Genomic DNA, 16,331 nt, shown 5'->3' on the forward strand with positions numbered 1-16,331 from the left:
TTAAAATCATTGTGCTCATCAAATACATTAGATATTCATTTTTTTTTTTTTTTTTTTTTGGTGCTACCCACTAACATCCCTGTTTGTCACTCATTGAGTGGAAGACATTCGCTTTGTTACATCACACAAGTAGACTCCTAAACTCCATCTGGGCATCGAGTGAATATAACACCACCTTGGTATATATTATACATTACTCAGTCTGCTGCAAAGTTGTTTTTCAATGTTTCATCTTGAGGTAGTTGAGTATGGAAGATACACCGGGTAGTATTGTTGAAAACCATCAGGTAACAATGTGACTGAAATAAATGTGACAAACATATTTAATACATAGAGTTCATAGAATACAATACAGAGAAAGCCCCCAGTGGTACCACTGAGCTGTGCGTGGAAGGAATCTCTGCATCCCTTTTCCTGTCACCTCTTCCCACTCCTCCCCCGGCCCCTGTGGGATGCGGTTGCTAGGTTACGGCTGATGTAGGCTTCCTGCTGCTGCTGGATATTGATCTCCTCCAGCTGTCGGTGGTGGCTCTCCTTCTGGCTGGCCAGGCGTTTCTTGAGGTCGGAGATCTTGGCGTCCTTGAACGCCAGCAGGTCCTCCTGCTTCTCCTTCTCTGCCTTGATGGCTGATGACAAAATGTACAAGACCCAACTTTAAAGGGATGGTATAGTTTTGGTTGAGATGAGGATTCAGAATTGAAATCACTATGGGATAATTAGAAACCATTTATGAAGTATTAAAGAGCATGCAATTCTGAGAGGAATTCAAAGTTTGTTTGATAAAAATCCATTTTGAAATGGCTGAGATATCCAAAAATAAAGTAAAACAAAGTGGTTCTCATGAAAGGTTGGTCCCACCTTTTTTCAGGACCTCTTTTTTGTTACATATCGATCTCAGCCACTTCAAAACGAATTTTAATCAAATAAACTTTGAATTCCTCTTAGAATTGTATGCTCTTTCATATTTCATAAGAGGTTTCTTATTATCTCACAAGAAAGTAGGAATCCTGACTCAAAACAACATTGAACGATCTCTCCATGACGCAGAGCCCCTCTATTCTGTACATTTACATAAATGTCTACAACTAAAGATATCTCTTTCTAACTCCAATTTGGTAAGTGATAAAGCATATATGCTAGATCATCTGGAACAGGTTCAACCACAACGTAAACATTGCAAGGATTTAAATCAGAAATATGCCCTTTCAAAGATGATTTTCACGTACAGCACACTACACCCATATTCAAGTGCTTGCTCATTATAAACCCCCTTGCAAAACACACTATTGTGCAATCGTTCCTTTTGAATACAAAATCACAGAACATTAAACATGTCAGAATGATACACATTCTCAGTTCCTGAGAAGAAAAGGAGAGGTAAGGGGGGAAGTCAAGACTGTATCTGTGTAAAACAATTTATCAAACTGGTTTATCAGCATTTTCAGATTTATGCACAACTTCACAACAAATGTTATTCTTAACATAAAAGTTGCCTGAGGCTTGCCATATAAAATACACTGTTTTGACCTGTATACCGAAATCCACATATTCAAAGTTTGTTTCATACATGTTTGTATATGCAAGTTCAATAAAAATTCATACAAAGTCTCAAGGTGGAAAACATCTATACACTTGGGCCATCTTTACAATGAGGTGTTTTGTAGTGTCTCCAAATTCATGCCATTGGCTTTCAAGTGGTCTCAGCAATCTGCATATACTCCTTAACCTACTTTGCAGTTTTTATTGATCTTGGTATTACAACCCAAATCAGAACAAATTTTTATTCATTAATTAGTCGTTAAGTAAGACATGGCTGGGCAAGCTTTCTGGTTGCCAAGGAAAATCTTTTGTTTTACAGTTGTGCAGAAACACTTACGAAAAAGTGCTCCTCTGCAGATGTAGCAACAAGCTACTATGCAATTACATGTAGATAATGTATTTCAATACTTGCTTGCCTGTCAGTTGTTGCTATGTCACACAGGAGGCAAGCTTACCAAGTTTTCAGGGACAACCATTTCACAAAACGATATAAGTACATTGTACAAAACTTGAATATCACAGTAAACTAGTCTATTGCGACTTACATGTACACTCTGCAGCCAATGTGTGATTTTTATTGGTTTCTTTCAGGGCCTGGTGTCTCACTTTATTAAATCTGTGCAAGAGGAAGGAAAGACGACAAAATCATTACACTGTTCCATCCTTACTAAAATATAAGATTAGAAGATCACAAAGTATAATGTGACAGGTAAAAGAAAATGACTCAAATGCATTCAACTTCTCTGTGTGTTCGTTATTGAATTGCACTCCATACTAGCAGGAAGTTTACATAAATCTGCACTATCAACGAAGTACAATTTTTCATTGTAGATCTGAGATGACACAGGAGCACACATCCTTCCTGGGAGGTACAACATGTACACCTCTCTGGTCTCATATTTGAGGGTCTGCTACTTTAATCAGTAAGGACTAACATTTCATGAGAGGCTTACAACCTTTCTTATCAGGCCAATTTTGCCTAACTTCACTAGTTTCTAGAAGGGAGTCATTGGATTTCAGATTATTTCACAATTCATCCAAGTTTCTCCACTTTTGTTTTCCTCCCTGAAATCATGGCAGTATAACCCACACTACAATGATCAGATGGGAACACTGAAGTAGACAGAGAAAGCTTACAGTTATTCACTCAACATGGAGGATCAGCAAAAGGGCATCACATCCATAATATACACATATATTTTAAAGGGACAACATAAGAACTTTCTGATACCAAGACTGTAAATACCTGATTTTTTAGCCTTGTTAAGAACAAAGACAAACTCGCCATTTATGCAAGGATCAATTATTTTTGAGAGAATAAGAATAAATAAATTTTCAGTGGTGCTATCATTATCCAAAGATAAGCAAGCAAGAAACGCAGTGATCTACGAGTTACAATGCATAGAACCGCTATCATGTAAAATAAAATGAACAAAAATAAACAGAACACCCCCATCCCCACCCAAGAAAAACCAACTAACCAACCCACCAAACTACTGTATACGCCATATATTTCGCGAGTCTAAATTTTCGCGAATCAGGAATTCTCAACAATTTCGCGAGTGGTTAAATTCGCGATCGTGGAGTCTTTACTGAGCGGAGGAATGTACACGCGTATGTCACATCCACTTCAGAATCAGAGTCAATATTTTCGCGTGCTTTAATTTCGCAAATAGCACCCGACTCGCGAAATTCGCGAAAATAAAATCCTCACAAAATATTTGGTGTATACAGTACAAATAATTGAATTGCAGACCACTGGATTAAATCACACAGAGTGAAATAAAAAGTAGAGGAAAAAGTGAAAATTGGGACTTACGAAGCTTCAAATACTGCCTTCTCCCTTGTCAGCTGTGCCGTCAAGATCTCGATTTCTCCAAGAGCAAACTGAAGCTTCTCAGATTGGGTGTCCAACAAGGCTCTTGTTCTCTCATGCTCATCTCTCTCATTCTGGAAGTTTAAAAAAATAAAAGTAGTAGGTATCATCAATTTTGCTTGAAGAGTGCAGGGGAAGGTTCTGCTGTATTAGTTGGTTATTTGTATAAGTTTAGATAATAAATCAGAACTTTATCTTTATTGATCAGGATTCAGAAATATAAGATAGAAACTGGTTTGCTGGGGAGACTAAAATTCAAAGTCACTCACGCACACACCAACATGCACACAGATACAAACCAATTACTAGAGTTTGTTTGTTTGTTTTTTTTTTATTCAAAATCTGAAGGGCATATCAAGATTGGCCCCTTGAAGTAGATGCAATGTGTACATGTAGAGTGTAGTATTTTCTTAATCATTGTTAATGTGTTCAAATGTTCAAATATTTTTAAAAGGACAAGTTCACCTTAATCATGTACATGTGGATTGAGTGAAAGCAGCAGTATTAGTAGAACACATCAGTGAAAGTTTGAGGAAAATCGAACAATCCCTTCATAAGTTATGAATTTTTGAAGTTTCAGTGCCGCCATTGCTGGATGAGAAGACTACTACAGCTTTTGATGCCACATGCGTACAATGATAAAGAAACTCCACGTACAGACATATTTCAACACTTTTCTAACATGCTAAAAGAGCACCTGACTTGCCTCTTTTAGAAGGCATGGGGAATAATATTACCCTGAACATCAGTCTGTCAGTAACAAGTCGAGGGAATGTGTACTTTTTTCAAGAATGAAATTTTATGGTAAATTCTGTTTATATTTTCCTTTTATCGTTCTACCTATGAGACATCATGACCTGCAGTAGTCTTCTCATCCAGTGACGACTGCATAGATACTTTAAAATTCATAACTTTTGAACGGATTGTCTGATTTTCCTCAAATTTTAACTGATGTATTCTACTGTACCGATATTTCTGCATTCACTCAATCCACATGTATATTATTAAGGTGAACTTGTCCTTTAAATTATGAATTTTGGGCAAAATTGATTACCTCTAACTCCTGCTGCAAGTTGTCAAACTCTTCCTGGGTTGGTCTGTTCTCTGCATCTTGAATCTATAAATAGCACAGCATTCATGAAAGAAAAAAATCAATTGACAGTGTATCCACTTAGTAATGACTGCATGACCTACATTGTACACGTATATGGCCATGGGCATGGCAAGTAAGTATGGGGGCTGGGAGGTGTTTTGATTTGTTTTGTTTTTTGTTTGTTTAAATTATTTGTTTTGTTTTGTTTTGTTTTGTTTTGTTTTGTTTTGGTGGTTTTTTTTTTTGTTTTGTTTTGTTTTTTTTGGGGGGGGGGTTCTGTTGTCTGCATCTGGAACCTCCAACTCGACATAAAAAATGGGTCCAGACGTACTACTACCACTGCATCTAGTATAGCACCGTTGCATACAAACCATTTTTTTCTACTGGTCCAACCTGTCTGTCGGACAAGTAGGTACCCAGTTTTTCCATTTTTACTGGTCCATTCCTGAAAATGTTATTGGTCCGACAGTGATTTTTACTGGTCAGGGGCCGTCGGACCAGTGCCAGTGTGCAGCGCTGAGCATAGTAGGTCTACTACTCATTGACCACCTATTTTCAGATCGACCACCCTCACGCAATGGTTTTCTGGCGTATGAAATGACAAGTATGCGTGGGACGGGGCACAATTGCAATTAGCTGGAACGTTCAAACATAAACACAAATCAAGAGAAATGAGGGTGGTACAGGTAAATAACCTGAGGAAACAGGAGGAAAAAGAATTGAAGAAAATCTTCAATACATGTAGTTACTATAATACTACACATTTGCCATTCACTAGAGTTACATGCTTTAAAATTTATCAATGGAGAACAGGCGGTTGATTAAAATGATGAGCTTGCTTTGCACCAGCGCACAGTAAAAAAAAGTCACTTGTGTTTGTCGCTACGAATTCCCCACTTAAGAAAGGAAATCAACAATCTGAGCAAGTGATATGAATCCACAGTATTTTCTGCCATGGTGAATCTATGAAATTAAGGTGAAACTGAGGAATATTTTCTATTGGAAGATACAAGGTATCTAATCAAAAAGCGGTCAATGAGTGAGTAGTAGTAGTAGCAACCATACTAAACTAGCTTATTAGCTAATATTTTCGCCTTCCTAGAAGATAGAACTTGTACGATGTAAATGTAGAACTAGCAGTGAACATAAAAAAGGAATACTGCAAACGATATTCATATTTGCCATAAACACATAGGCACAGAATTAGAATAGGGCTAACTATTGACAACATTCATGTTATTAAAATGGAAATTTACATGTACAGCCATGAACCATTATTGTGGCATTAACATGTTATTATATTAGTTCGCTTCTCCGTCTTCACTTATAATAGCCACTAACCCCGGGACGCTCCGTGTACACAGTTACACACTGTGGGAGCGTCCTGAGTCAATAGAGTGCTATATGTATATCGGTAAGCTTGAAAAACATACACAGTCTGTCACAGATTTTCGCGCCTCCGTAAGTTTCGAATTTCACTAGAAAAAAACTTACTTTTATAGTATACATAAGATTCTTATCTCATTCCTACCATACGTTCACCTTGTTCTTGTTCACACTGGTCCAATGATCTTGAAAAAACGTTTTTTTTTACAGGTTCATCTCCTAGCTCCCCATCCCATTCACCATTTTCGAAATCAGTATGCAGTACACTGCGCACGTAAATATTCATGTGCTGGGCGGAGTCGCAATGCTTTTAGCCTTCTGACAAGGCCTGCGCGCGCGTACTAGTAGTACCCACCCAGAAAGCAACGCAATATACAGCGAGAGGGTTTGCCACAACAGTATGATACGGCCTTGCCATAAAGCTACAGCTGTACAGATGAATGACGGCCAGCGCATGCGCACAAGTTTCAAATCCATTGACTGTATAAGATGTCGTTCTCCCAAGTTCCTTTCGACCGAGTCGTATTTAACTCATCAATTCGAGCAGAAATGGAATATTGGCAGGACCAAAAGTTGAACGCAGTCGGTCTTCAACATTATAACTTCACCTGTAAGTATTCGTGTTACAGAATTTTTGCGATTTCATATCGATATTTAGGCGCTATACTTCGCCTGTCATGATCATATCTGCTACAATGCGCAGCCCCAACACTGCGTGTTGGGGCTGGTCGCAGTTAAATAGCCACCTACAGTGTACTTACATGTACTAGATCTAGAGTCTAGTAATTAACCCGCAACACTGCGCAGTAGTAGACCGTGTAGAGCCCACTAATGTCAAAATCGCCCACTAATGTCAAAACAACCACTAATGTCATAACACGTCGACGACAAATGTCAAAACAACCACTAATGTCATAACACGTCGACGACAAATGTCAAAACAACCACTAATGTCATAACACGTCGACGACAAATGTCAAAACAACCACTAATGTCATAACACGTCGACGACAAATGTCAAAATCGGATCAACCACTAATGTCATAACACGTCGACGACAAATGTCAAAATTTCCATTTTTACTGCAAATGTCATAACACGTCGACGACAAATGTCAAAATCGGATTAACCACTAATGTCATAACACGTCGACGACAAATGTCAAAATTTCCCAATTTTCTGCAAAATGTCACGACGCGTCACAAGGGCGGATCGAGGAATTCCATAAAGGGGAGGCGCCTTTACAAAATCAAAGGCTGGCGTGACCCTCGGCCCCCTCCCCCCCCCCCATTTTCTTATTTTTATTTCTGTTGTCTTGACAAAATAGAGAGAGGCGGCTCTAAAGGGGGATGCGCCCCCTCTAAATCCGCGATTGCGTCAACCACAAATATCAATATTGGATTAACCACAAATATCAATATTGGATTAACCACAAATGTCATAACACGTCGACCACAAATGTCATAACGCGACACAGGGGCGGATTCATCAATTCCGTAAAGGGGGGGGGGCCTTTACAAATTCAAAGGCTTGCGCGACCCCCTTTTCTTTTTGTTTCTGTTAGTGAGGGTGCACGAGAGGGGGAAGCGCCCCCTCTCGATCCATCATTGCGTCAACCACATAAAATTATGGACAAACTCATTGCTTGCATTACAGGGGCGAATCCAGGAATTTTTGTAAAGGGGAGGCGTCTTTACAAAGTCAAAGGCTGGCGCGACCTTACCCCCTCCCCATTTACTTGTGTTGACGAAATAAAGAGAGGGGCACTAAAGGGGGATGCACCCCCTCTCAATCCGCTATTGCGTGAACCACAAGTCAAAATCGGGGATTAACCACAAATGCAATCACACGTCGACCACAAATGTCATAACGCGTCACGGGGGGGAGGGGATCCAGGAATTCCGTAAAGGGGGGGGGAGGCGCCTTTACAAAATCAAAGGCTGACGCGACACGTCCCCCCACCCCAATTTTTTTTTCTGTTGTTTTAACCTAATAATTACATTGAGGGTGCACCAGAGGGGGATGCGCCCCCTCTCGTCGACCCATCATTGCGTCAACCAGAAATATCAAAACTCATTGCTTGTATTACGGGGGCGGATCCAGGAATTCCGTGAAGGGGAGGCGGCTTTACAAAATAAAAGGCTGGCGCGACCTTCGCCCCCACCCCCATTTTCTTATTTTTATTTCTGTTGTGTTGAAAAACTAAAGAGAGGGGGCACTAAAGGGGGATGCGCCCCTCTAAATCCGAGATTGCGTCAAGCACAAATATCAGTATTGGATTAACCACAAATGTCATAACGCAACACAGGGGCGGATCCAGGAATTCCGTAGGGGGGGGGGGGTGCCTGTACAAAATCAAAGGCTGGCGCGACTCCCCTTTTCTTATTTTTGTTTCTGTTGGTTTAACCTAATATAGTGAGGGTGCACGAGAGGGGGAAGCGCCCCCTCGCGATCCATCATTGCTTCAACCACATAATACAATGGAAAAGCTCATTGCTTGCATTACAGGGGCGGATCCGGAAATTTTGTAAAGGGGAGGCGTCTTTACAAAGTCAAAGACTGGCGCGACCTTCCCCCTCCCCATTTTCTTCTTTTTAGTTCTGTTGTATTGACCAAATAAAGAGATGGGCACTAAAGGGGGATGCGCCCCCTCTAATCCCACGATTGCATCAACAACAAGTCAAAATCGGGCATTGATCACAAATGGAAACACGTCGACCACAAATGTCATAACGCGTCACAGGGGTGGATCCAGGAATTCCGTACGGGGGGGGGCGCCTTTACAAGATCAAAGGCTGGCGAGACACTCCCCCCCCCCCCCATTTCTTATTTTTATTTTTGTTGTTTTTAACCTAATAATTATAGTGAGGGTGCACCAGAGGGGGAAGCGCCCCCTCTCGATCCATCATTGCGTCAACCACAAATGACTAAACTCATTGCTCTCATTACAGGGGCGGATCCAGGAATTTCGTAAAGGGGAGGCGTCTTTACAAAGTCAAAGTCTGGTGCGACCCTCCTCCCTCCCCCATTTCGTTCTTTTTATTTCTGTTGTCTTGATGAAATAAAGAGAGGAGGCACTGAAGGGAGATGCGCCCCCTCTCAATCCGCGATTGCGTCAACCGAAAATGTCAAAATCGGAGATTAACCATAAAAAGTTCTAATGTCATAACACGTCGACCACATACAAATGTCAAAATTTTCAAACTAATTGCAAATGTCATAATGCGTCAGAGGGGTGGATCCAGGAATTCCGTAAAGGGGATTGCCGCCTTTAAAAAATCAAAGGCTTTTAACAAAATATAGTGAGGGGGCACGAGAGGGGGACGCGCCCCCTCTCGTTCCATGCTTGATTGCGTCAACCACAAAAATCAAAACTCATTGCTTGCATTACAGGGGCGGATCCAGGAATTCCGTAAAGGGGAGTCACCTTTACAAAATCAAAGGCTGGCGAGACCCCATCCCATTTTCTTATATTTATTTTTGTTGCGTTAACAAAACATAGCGAGGGGGCACCAGAGGGGGATGCGCCCCCTCTCGATCAGCGTTTGCGCCAACCGCAAATGTCAAAATTGGATTAACCACAAAATGTCATAAGACGTCGACCACAAAAATGTCGAAATTTCCAGATGTACTGCAAATAACGCGTCACAGGGGCGGATCCAGGAGTTTCGTAAAGGGGAGCCACCTTTACAAAATTAGAACAGCCGCACGCCTTTTTTTTCCTTTTTATTTCTGTTGTTTAAAAAATGAAAGAAGGCAGCAGAGACGAATGCGCCCCCTTTCGATCCGCGATTGCACTATAGGGGCGGGTCCAGGAATTCCGTAAAGGGGAGACGCCATTAAAAAAATCAAATGCCTGCGCAAGCCACCTCTCCTTTTTCTTAATTCAATTTCTTTCGTGTTTACAAAAGTAGAGACGGGGAGGGGGTATACCGCCCCCCTCTCGACCCGCGACTGCGTCAACCACAAGTTTTTGGCAAATCTCGTTGTTTGCATTGCATGGGGCGGAACCAGGAATTCCGTAAAGGGGAGGCCCCTTTACAAAATTAAAGATTGCCGCACCCCCATTCTTTTTTTTTCTTTTTTTTTAACGTTTAAACAAAAGAAATAAAAAGAAAAATAAGGGGGAGGGGGATTTCGCAAGCCTTTCATTTTGAAAAGACGTCTCCCCTTTGTGCTTTAAGGAATTCTTGGACCTGCCCCCGTAATGCAAGCAATGAGTTTTGACAGTTGTGGTTGACGTACGCGATTGCGGATAGAGGGGGGAGGGGAGCATCCCCCTCTGGTACCCCCTCTCTATTTTTTGTTTTTGTTTTGTTTTTGTTGGTAAAACAACAGAAATGAAAAAAAAAAAATAGGGGATGCGGCATAACGCGTTACAGGGGCGGATCAAGGAGTTTCGTAAAGGGGGGGGGGGCGTCTTTACAAAACTAGAACTGCCGCACCCCAACCCTCCATTTTTTCCATTTTTCTATTGTTTTAACTAAAGAAAAAGAAAGAGAGGGGAGCGCCAGAGGGGGATGCTCTCCCTCCTCGATCCGCGATTCGGTCAACCACAAAATGTCAAAACTCATTTTTGCTTGCATGATAGGGGCGGATACAGGAATTCCGTTAAGGGGAGGCGCCCTTACAAGATCAAAGCTGCTGCATCGTTTGCATTACAGGGGTGGATCCAGGAATTCCGTAAAAGGTAGACACCTTTACAAAATTAAAGGCTTCCACCCCCCCATTTTATTTATTTTTGTTGTTTTAACAAAAAAAAAAAGGGGGGCACCAGAGATGTACCAGTCCCCTCCCAATCCATGATTGCGTCAACCACAAATGTCAAAACTCATTGCTTGCATTAAGGGCGGATCCAGGAATTCAGTAAACAGGAGGCGCCTTTACAAGATATAATGGCTGCCGCACCCCCATATTTTATTATTGTTTTAAAAAAAGAGAGGTGGCATCAGAGGGGGATGCGCCTCCTTCTCGATCCGCGATTGCGTTAACCATAATATCAAAACTAATTTCTTACCGTACAGGGACAGATCCAGGAATTCCGTAAAGGGGAAGCGCCTTTACAAAATTTAAATCTGCCGCACCCCCCTATTTTTTCTTTTAATTTTTCTATTGTTAGAAAAAAAAATGAAGGAGTCACCATAGAGGTATGAGCCCCCTCTCGATCCGCGATTGGGTTAACACAAAATGTCAACACTCATTGCTTGCATTAGAGGGGCGGTCCAAATTCCGTAAAGGAGAGAAGCGTTTATAAAATCAAAAAGTTGCGCAAACTGCCTCGCCTTTTTTTTTCATTTAATTTCTTTTGTGTTAACAAAAATAGAGACGGGGAGGGGGTACCGTGTCCCCCCTCTAGATCCGCGACTGCGTCAACCACAAGTTAATTAATGGCAAAACCCATTATTTGCATTACAAGGGGGCGGAACCAGGAATTCCGTAAAGTGATGGAGGCTCCTTTACACAATTAAAGACTGCCGCTTTAGCTGTCGTTTAAACAAAAGAAATAAAACGATATTGATAAGGGGGAGGGGGATTGCGTCAACCTTTCATTTTGAGAAGACGTCTCCCCTTTACGCTTTACGGAATTCCTGGACCCGCTCCTGTAATACAAGCAATGAGCAAGCATTTCTGTTGTTGTTAAAACAACAGAAATGCAAAATAGGGGTGCGGCAGGTTTTAAATTTGTCAAGGCTCCTCCCCTTTACAGAATTCCTGGATCCGCCCCTGTAATGCAAGCAATGAGTTTTGACATTTTGTGGTTGACGCAATCGCGGATCGAGACGGGCGCATCCCCCTCTGATGCCCCCTCTATTTTTTTTTCTTCAAAACAACATAAATGATAAAAAGATGGGGTGATGCGTCAGGCTTTAATTATGCAAAGGTGCACCCCCTCCCCTTTACGGAATTCCTGGACCCGCCCCTGTAATGGAAGCAATGAGTTTGGTCATTGTGGTTGACGCAATCATGGATCGAGAGGGGGCGCATCCCCCATGGTGCCCCCTCTATATATTTTGTTAAAACAAGAGAAAATGAAAAGAAGAAAATGGGGAGGTGTCGCGTGAGCCTTTGATTTTGTAAAGGCGCCTCCCCTTCACGGAATTCCAGGATACGCCCCTGTCCTGCAAGCAATGAGTTTTGACATTTTGTGGTTGACGCAATCGCGGATCGAGACGGGCGCATCCCCCTCTGATGCCCCCTCTATTTTTTTTCTTCAAAACAACATGAATGATAAAAAGATGGGGTGATGCGTCAGGCTTTAATTATGCAAAGGTGCACCCCCTCCCCTTTACGGAATTCCTGGACCCGCCCCTGTAATGGAAGCAATGAGTTTGGTCATTGTGGTTGACGCAGTCATGGATTGAGAGGGGGCGCATCCCCCATGGTGCCCCCTCTATATATTTTGTTAAAACAAGAGAAAATAAAAAGAAGAAAATGGGGCGGTGTCGCGTGAGCCTTTGATTTTGTAAAGGCGCCTCCCCTTCACGGAATTCCCGGATACGCCCCTGTCATGCAAGCAAAGAGTTTGGTCATTTATTTGTGGTTGACGCAATCATGGATCGAGAGGGGGCTCATCCCCCATGGTGCCCCTCTATATATTTTGTTAAAACAAGAGAAAATGAAAAGAAGAAAATGGGGTGGTGTCGCGTGAGCCTTTGATTTTGTAAAGGCGCCTCCCCTTCACGGAATTCCTGGATACGCCCCTGTAATGTAAGCAATGGGTTTAGTCATTTGTGGTTGACGCAATCCTGGATCGAGAGGGGGCGCATCCCCCATGGTGCCCGAAAAGAAGAAAATGGGGTGGTGTCTCGCGAGCCTTTGATTTTGTAAAGGCACCTCCCCTTCACGGAATTCCTGGATACGCCCCTGTAATGCAAGCAATGAGTTTTTCCATTTGTGGTTGACGCAATGATGGATCGAGAGGGGGCGCTTCCCCCTCTGGTGCACCCTCACTATATTAGGTTAAAACAACAGAAAAAAAATAAGAAAAGGGGGTCGCGCCAGCCCCCTCCCCCCTTTATGGAATTACTTGATCCGCCCATGTGACGCGTTATGACATTATTTTGTGTTCGAAGTGTTATGACATTTGTGGTTAATCCAATATTGACATTTGCGGTTGACGCAATCGCGGATTTAGAGGAGGCGCACCCCCCTTACTGCCCCTGTCTTTATTTTGTCAACAGAACACAAATAAAAAGAAGAAAAGTGAGGAGGGTCGCGCCAGCCTTTCATTTTGTAGAAGCGCCCCTCCCCTTTGTGGAATTCCTGGATCCGCCCCTGTAATGCAAGCAATGAGTTTTTCCATTTGTGGTTGACGCAATGATGGATCGAGAGGGGCCCCATCCCCCTCTGGTGCACCCTCACTATAATTATTCGGTTAAAACAACAGAAAAAAAAGGAATTGGGGGGGGGGGGTGGGGACAGAGTGTCGCGCCAGCCTTTGAAATTGTAAAGGCGCCCCCCCCCCCTTTCCGGAATTCCTGCATCCGCCCCTGTGACGCGATATGACATTTGTGGTCGACGTGTTATGACATTTGTGGTTAATTCCCGATTTTGACTTTTGGTTGACTCAATCGCGGATTATGAGGGGGCGCATCCCCCTTCAGTGCCCATCTCTTTATTTTGTCAACACAACAGAAATAAGAAGAAAATGGGGGAGGGGGGAAGGTCACGCCAGCCCTTGACTTTCTTGTGAAGACGTACGCCTCCCCTTTACAAAATTCCTGGATCCCCCCCCCCCCCCATAATTTCAAGCAATGAGTTTTCGAGAGGGGGGGGGGGGCTTCTCTCTCTGGTGCACCCTCACTATAGTATGTTAAACCAACGGAAACAAAAATAAGAAAAGGGGGTCGTGCCAGCCTTTGATTTTGTAAAGCCTTCCCCCTTTTTTTATGGAATTCCTGAATCCGCCCCTGTGACGCAATCGCGGATTTAGAGGAGGCGCACCCCCCCCCCTCCTAAGTGCCGCCTCTCTTTATTTCGTCAACACAACAGAAATAAAAAGAAGAAAAGGGGGAGGGTCGGGCCAGCCTTTCATTTTGTAAAGGCGCCCCTCCCCTTTACGGAATTCCTGGATCCGCCCCCGTAATGCAAGCAATGAGTTTTGATATTTGTGGTTGACGCAATCATGATTCGAGAGGGGGCTCTTCCACCTCTGGCTCCCTCTATGTTAAAACAACAGAAATAAAGATGAAAATGGGGGGGGGGGTGTCACGCCAGCCTTTGATTTTTTTAAGGCGCCCCTCCGCTTTACGGAATTCCTGGATCCACCCCTTGTGACGCGTTATGGCATTTGCAGTTAGTTTGAAAATTTTGACACCTGTGGTCGACGCGTTATGACATTTGTAGTTAATCCCCGATTTTGACATTTGCGGTTGACGCAATCGCGGATTGATAGGGGGCGCATCCCCCATTAGTGCCCAATCTCTTTATTTCGTCAACACGACAGAAACAAAAAGAAGAAAATAGGGGAGGGGAGGGTCGCGCAAGCCTTTGATTTTGTAAAGACGCCTCCCCTTTACAAAATTCCTGTATCCGCCCCTGTAATGCAAGCACTGAGTTTTTCCATGTGGTCGACGCAATGATAGATCGAAAGGGGGCGCTTCCCCCTCTCGTGCACCGTCACTAACAGAAACAAAAATAAGAAAAGGGGGTCGCGCCAGCCTTTGACTTTGTAAAGCCCCCCCCCCCCCCTTTACGGAATTCATGGATCCGCCCCTGTGTCGCGTTATGACATTTGTGGTCTACGTGTTATGACATTTGTGGTAAATCCAATATTGATATTTGTGGTTGACGCAATCGCGGATTTAGAGGGGGCGCATCCCCCTTTAGTGTCCCCCTCTCTTTATTTTGTGAACACAGCAGAAATAAGAATAAGAAAAGGGGGGGGGGCGAGGGTCGTGCCAACCTTTGATTTTGTAAAGGCGCCTCCCCTTTATGGCATTCCTCGATCCGCCCTTGTGACGCGTCAGGACATTTTGCAGAAAATTGGGAAATTTTGACATTTGTCGTCGACGTGTTATGACATTAGTGGTTAATCCGATTTTGACATTTGTCGTCGACGTGTTATGACATTTGCAGTAAAAATGGAAATTTTGACATTTGTCGTCGACGTGTTATGACATTAGTGGTTGATCCGATTTTGACATTTGTCGTCGACGTGTTATGACATTAGTGGTTGTTTTGACATTTGTCGTCGACGTGTTATGACATTAGTGGTTGTTTTGACATTTGTCGTCGACGCGTTATGACATTAGTGGTTGTTTTGACATTTGTCGTCGACGTGTTATGACATTAGTGGTTGTTTTGACATTAGTGGGCGATTTTGACATTAGTGGGCTCTACAGACCGTCGGGCTATTTATGTTGTTCCCCAAACACCCATGAACACGAACACTCACACCTTTACTCTATCACGACTAGAACCATCTACACAAACGTATTGTTTTCATGTGCATTTTAATCGATGTTTGCATTTTACCATGGGCCACGGCCGCGGCATGGGGCCATGGGTATACCGGCCAACTGAAACACAGGACGCAATACAAGCATCAAGTCCTGTCGCTGCCAGCATGTCGCGACGCGACGGTCGGGCTATATTTACATTTTAATATCAATCATCACCAGGCCATGCCATGATCATGATACACCACAGGACTGTGAATGCAAAATTAATGCAATGTAAATTTACATTACTGACGTACTATACACCAATGTACATATATGGGACCGTTTCAAAACTTTCGCTTTGAGTAGGCCCTACTGACCTTTTCGCATAACGTACTAATCAAACGCTTTTGGGTTCTCACGACATCTTGCAGTTGAGTGAAAACGAATTGATGAGAGTCCTCTAAGCTATTTGCACCGCTGACGGAAGCGTTCTCACTGCCATCCGACATGATTTCTAGGCATATCACCTCCGATCCCTGGGAAGACCTACTACCAAGCTTGCTGCACGCATCACGCACGTCCCTGGACGTGCGCTCCACGTGCGCGTGCTCGCTCACCTACTATGAAAAATGCAAGAAAAATGTTGCAGGAGATATATTTCATTAGTACACATACATACATGTACTCGAATGTGAAGCCTATGAATTAAGAAGAGAGGAAATTGTTAGATCTACAGTGTAATTCTTCTTCTTCTTCTTCCGATAAAGTGCTGCCCTCAAATGGTCAAGGATGAACGCACTGCAATATTTTGAAAATTCATCCACTTTCAAGCAAGAGGTAAAGGTTTGATTAATTTGTGCAGATTTATACTTTATGTAGGCCCTATATTACCTGGTATAGGCCTACTAGGAATATATACATGTAGTTCATCTTCCCATGACAAACAGGGTATTTATATATTTCCCCTTTTTGATTTATTTATTTTTGTTGTTGATAATACTTGTTGTTGGTTGTTGTTATAGTTATTTTTGCTATTGTTGTAAGGAATTCC

At 42.8% G+C, this 16,331-nt stretch overlaps 1 protein-coding gene across 1 annotated transcript; it reads right to left on the reverse strand.

Moving 5' to 3' along the window:
• LOC140241469 (spermatogenesis-associated protein 24-like) lies at positions 1 to 15,789 on the reverse strand. Its single transcript, XM_072321197.1, has 5 exons — positions 15,658 to 15,789; positions 4,470 to 4,532; positions 3,359 to 3,489; positions 2,085 to 2,155; positions 1 to 626 (listed from the first exon to the last, which is right to left on the reverse strand). Exons 1-5 carry the CDS (start codon positions 15,787 to 15,789, stop codon positions 418 to 420), a joined length of 606 nt encoding a protein of 201 aa, XP_072177298.1. The 3' UTR covers positions 1 to 417.
• Between the last annotated feature and the right edge of the window lie 542 nt (positions 15,790 to 16,331).

Source organism: Diadema setosum, chromosome 18 (assembly GCF_964275005.1).
Source record: "Diadema setosum chromosome 18, eeDiaSeto1, whole genome shotgun sequence".
Taxonomy (NCBI): Eukaryota; Metazoa; Echinodermata; class Echinoidea; order Diadematoida; family Diadematidae; genus Diadema; species Diadema setosum.